The following is a 5000-nucleotide window of genomic DNA, read 5'->3' as shown; positions in this document are numbered from 1 at the left end:
ATGAGGTGGCGACTTGTCCAGGGTGTACCCCGCCTTTCGCCTGATTGTAGCTGAGATAGGCTCCAGCGCCCCCCGCGACCCCGAAGGGAATACGCGGTAGAAAATGGATGGATGGATGGATGCTTAAACTAAAAATAAACAAAAGGTAAGTGCCGCTAAGAAAAGGCATTGAAGCTTAGGGAAGGCTATGCAGAACGAAACTACAACTGAACTGGCTCTACAAAGTCATCAAAAACAGAATGCTGGGCGACAGCAAAGACTTACTGTGGAGCAAAAGACGGCGTCCGCAATGTACATTAAAAACCAGACTGCGTTTATCATTTCCGAAAGAAAGAAATGTTTCAAAAGCAACATTGTGTGTCTTTTTTTCTTGGGATTCATGTATGGCAGACCTGGGCAAGTTAAGGCCCGGGGGCCACATGCGGCCCGTTAAGCTTTTCAATCTGGCCCGCCGACATTCCCAAATCATTTATTTAGATGTTTAAGATGTGAAGTGTAGCTGCCATCATGATGTGCACTCATCTTTACACATGACCAGAAGTCTTCGACTATACTAAGTATTTCCATGCTTGGAATCTGCGCTTTTGCATGATATACTAGTTACTATGGTCATCTAATTAGTTACTATGGTCATCTAATTAGTTACTATGGTCATCTAATTAGTTACTATGGTCATCTAATTAGTTACCGTAATTTCCGGACTATAAGCCGCTACTTTTTCCCCTCGTTCTGGTCCCTGCGGCTTATACAAGGGTGCAGCTTATATACGGCCTGTTCTTCTCCGACACCGACGAAGAGGATTCCGGTGGTTTTAGTACGCAGGAGGAAGACGATGACACAATGATTAAAGACTGACTTTTCATATACCGGTAGGCTGGTTATTTTGATAACGTACAGGCGAGCACTTTGTATTACTTTGCACCGTTGTATTATTTGTACTCTGCACGAATGCTGTTCGCCATGTCAAAGATGTGAAAGTTTGATTGAATGATTGAAAGATTTATTGTTAATAAATGGGACGCTTTGCGTTCCCAAACAGTCATCTCTGTCCCGACAATCCCCTCCGTGGTAGCAGGAACCCCTATATACTACGCTAATTACACATCAAAACCCTGCGGCTTATAGTCGGGTGCGGCTTATATATGGAGCAATCTGTATTTGCCCCTAAATTTAGCTGGTGCGGCTTATAGTCAGGTGCGGCCTATAGTCCGGAAATTACGGTACTATGGTAATTGACGTCACAGCAGCTCAGACGAGGCACCAAGCAGTGTTGGGCGGGAAGCGTTTCCACAGACGCGGAAGGAGATTTTCACAACAAAGTTCCAAAGCTTAGTGATATATCAGATATGTCAGTTTGTAGGTGTTTATTTTGTACTCTTCGCATTCATATTTCACTGTTTGTTGCATTTTTGTTGCGTTTCACTTGATTGTAAAATATGTGGATGGAAAGGGGGTGTGGCGTTCATATTTTGTCAATATTCAGTGTTTTATCCTTTATAGAAAAATGTAAAATTACATTCTGTTTTTTAAGGCGGTCTGTCATGGCGTGTTTAGCATTCAATCAGACATTATTGTGAGGTTTTGTATTCGTGTTCCTAAAAATAGATATACCGGCCCCCAGACACATTTTTTTCTGTAAATGTGGCCCCCCGAGTCAAAATAATTGCCCAGGCCTGATGTATGGAATCATGTGGGCCAAGAGTTAAAAGACTGCGAAACTTTAATTACATTTCAAATTATTTTTGAAGAAATCAACTGGGAACGGATGCTAAGGATGTAAAATGAACATGTTGGAGCTTTTTCATTTTATATTTATTTTGTGATTAATGGAAAGCAATAAAATGTAGAACTACTTTTATAGTTTTTTACGTTTTCTATGCAGTATTTGTGGCAAGCCGACGCAAATAAACAAATGCATGGAAAGACCGCACACGTATAAAACGCTCCTTGGCTGCCTTTCATTCAGAGAAGCAAAGAAAAAGCCAAATTGAGTCATGTGACGCTGACTTTATTTCCCTCTGCGGACACTGTTGTTACTGTAAACCAGAGCTGTTAATGCCGACTGAGCAGTTTATCACAACATTGCTGCTGTTTTACCAAAGAGAGCGTCTTCATTTCTCACCCCCTCCACACCATGTGCAGAGCTCCGCCCCTCCGAGCACCTCCAGGTGGAGAGCTCCGTGTGGCTGCCGCTCAACGTGGCCTCCAACGCCAACGCCTCCGTCGGCTCGCAGGCGGTGGGCGTGACCAAGATCGCCAAGTCCGTCATCGCGCCGCTGGCCCGGCAGCACGTCTCCGTCTTCATGCTGTCCACGTACCAGACCGACTTCATCCTGGTGAGGAGGACTTCATATTCGACTTTCTCAACTGACAAAGTGTAAAAAGAAGTTAACAAAGTATGAAGATGTCGGCCACGTTTTTTAAGACCGCGTGTGTACGTCATAATGTTTGTTTGTTTTTTATCAGTTTTTGAAAGTAATTTGCGAAAATTGGTTTGAATTGTGTTGAGTCGAGTATCCGTTCTGATTCGAATCATAAACCCAAGAATCGGAATGAAATTGAATGGTGAGTCGTTGTAGGAGTCACGACCCTCCTGTTGTGTGCCGTCGACTGTAAAAAAACAACGTCCTTTTTCCGTCTTTTTCCCAATGTACCGTTCAATGCGGGTTCTGGAAAAAACTCGATTTACATTCGAATCGTGTTTTTTTAATTTAATTTTCTTTAAATCGATTTTAAAATGTTCAAGAATCAATTTTTAAAGAGTCGTTATTTTGAGACCGCGTGTGTACCTCATTCTTTTTTTAAATTTTTTTTATCAGTTTTTAAAAGTAATTTGCGAAAATTGGTGTGAATCGTGTTGAGTCGAGTATCCGTTCTGATTCGAATCATAAACCCAAAAATCGGAATGAAATTGAATCGTGAGTCGTTGTAGGAGTCACGACCCTCCTGTTGTGTACCGTCGACTGTAAAAAAACGTCCTTGTTCCGTCTTTTTCCCAATGTACCGTTCAATGCGGGTTCTGGAAAAAAAATCGATTTACATTCGAATCGTATTTTTTTAATTTTATTTTCTTTAAATGATTCCGAATCGTTTAAAATGTTCAAGAATCAATTTTTAAAGAGTCGTTATTTTGAGACCGCGTGTGTACGTCATACTGTTTTTTTATTTTTTTTATCAGTTTTTAAAAGTAATTTGCGAAAATTGGTTTGAATTGTGTTGAGTCGAGTATCCGTTCTGATTCGAATCATAAACCCAAGAATCGGAATTAAATTGAATCGTGAGTCGTTGTAGGAGTCACGCCCCTCCTGTTGTGTACCGTCGACTGTAAAAAAAAACCGTCCTTGTTCCGTCTTTTTCCCAATGTACCGTTCAATGCGGGTTCTGGAAAAAAACTCGATTTACATTCGAATCGTGTTTTTTTAATTGTATTTTCTTTAAATCGATTTTAAAATGTTCAAGAATCAATTTTTAAAGAGTCGTTATTTTGAGACCGCGTGTGTACGTCATACTGTTTTTTTATTTTTTTCATCAGTTTTTAAAAGTAATTTGCGAAAATTGGTGTGAATTGTGTTGAGTCGAGTATCCGTTCTGATTCGAATCATAAACCCAAGAATCGGAATGAAATTGAATGGTGAGTCGTTGTAGGAGTCACGCCCCTCCTGTTGTGTGACGTCGACTGTAAAAAAACAAAACGTCCTTTTACCGTCTTTTTCCCAACCCGTTCAATGCGGGTTCTGGAAAAAAACTCGATTTACATTAGAATCGTGTTTTTTTTATTTTATTTTCTTTAAATGATTCCGAATCGTTTAAAATGTTCAAGAATACATTTTTAAAAAGACTTTTTTTGAGACTGCGTGTGTACGTCATACTGTTTCTTTTAAATCAGTTTTTATAAGTAATTTGCGAAAATCGGTTTGAATTGTGTTGAGTCGAGTATCCGTTCTGATTCGAATCATAAACCCAAGAATCGGAATGAAATTGAATGGTGAGTCGTTGTAGGAGTCACGCCCCTCCTGTTGTGTACCGTCGACTGTAAAAAAAAACGTCTCTTTTCCATCTTTTTCCCAATGTACCGTTCAATGCGGGTTCTGGAAAAAAACTTGATTTACATTCGAATCGTATTTTTTTAATTTTATTTTCTTTAAATCGATTTTAAAATGTTCAAGAATCAATTTTTAAAGAGTCGTTATTTTGAGACCGCGTGTGTACGTCATACTGTTTTTGTTTTTTTTTCATCAGTTTTTAAAAGTAATTTGCGAAAATTGGTGTGAATTGTGTTGAGTCGAGTATCCGTTCTGATTCGAATCATAAACCCAAGAATCGGAATGAAATTGAATGGTGAGTCGTTGTAGGAGTCACGCCCCTCCTGTTGTGTGCCGTCGACTGTAAAAAAAAAATGTCCTTGTTCCGTCTTTTTCCCAATGTACCGTTCAATGCGGGTTCTGGAAAAAAACTCGATTTACATTAGAATCGTGTTTTTTAAATTTTATTTTCTTTAAATGATTCCGAATCGTTTAAAATGTTCAAGAATCAATTTTTAAAGAGACGTTTTTTTGAGACCGCGTGTGTACGTCATACTGTTTCTTTTAAATCAGTTTTTAAAAGTAATTTGCGAAAATTGGTGTGAATTGTGTTGAGTCGAGTATCCGTTCTGATTCGAATCATAAACCCAAGAATCGGAATGAAATTGAATGGTGAGTCGTTGTAGGAGTCACGCCCCTCCTGTTGTGTACCGTCGACTGTAAAAAAAAAACGTCCTTGTTCCGTCTTTTTCCCAATGTACCGTTCAATGCGGGTTCTGGAAAAAAACTCGATTTACATTAGAATCGTGTTTTTTAAATTTTATTTTCTTTAAATCGATTTTAAAATGTTCAAAAATCAATTTTTAAAGAGTCGTTATTTTGAGACTGCGTGTGTACGTCATGCTGTTTTTTTTATTTTTTTCATCAGTTTTTATAAGTAATTTGCGAAAATTGGTTTGAATTGTGTTGAGTCGAGTA

The 5000-nt window shown here is 38.9% G+C and overlaps 1 protein-coding gene across 1 annotated transcript in view; it reads left to right on the top strand.

Moving 5' to 3' along the window:
• Positions 1-5000, top strand: part of LOC133632344 (cytosolic arginine sensor for mTORC1 subunit 1-like) — a 43414-nt gene that overhangs the window by 20788 nt on the left and 17626 nt on the right. Inside the window, exon 3 of the mRNA XM_062024725.1 lies at positions 2143-2336. Within this exon, the coding sequence (XP_061880709.1) occupies positions 2143-2336 (194 nt within the window). The remainder of the gene's footprint in view (positions 1-2142; positions 2337-5000) is intronic.

Source organism: Entelurus aequoreus, linkage group LG17 (genome assembly GCF_033978785.1).
Source record: "Entelurus aequoreus isolate RoL-2023_Sb linkage group LG17, RoL_Eaeq_v1.1, whole genome shotgun sequence".
NCBI classification, from domain to species: Eukaryota; Metazoa; Chordata; class Actinopteri; order Syngnathiformes; family Syngnathidae; genus Entelurus; species Entelurus aequoreus.
The sequence above is the reverse complement of the archived record's forward strand: the minus strand, read 5'-3'. Positions and strand labels throughout refer to the sequence as shown.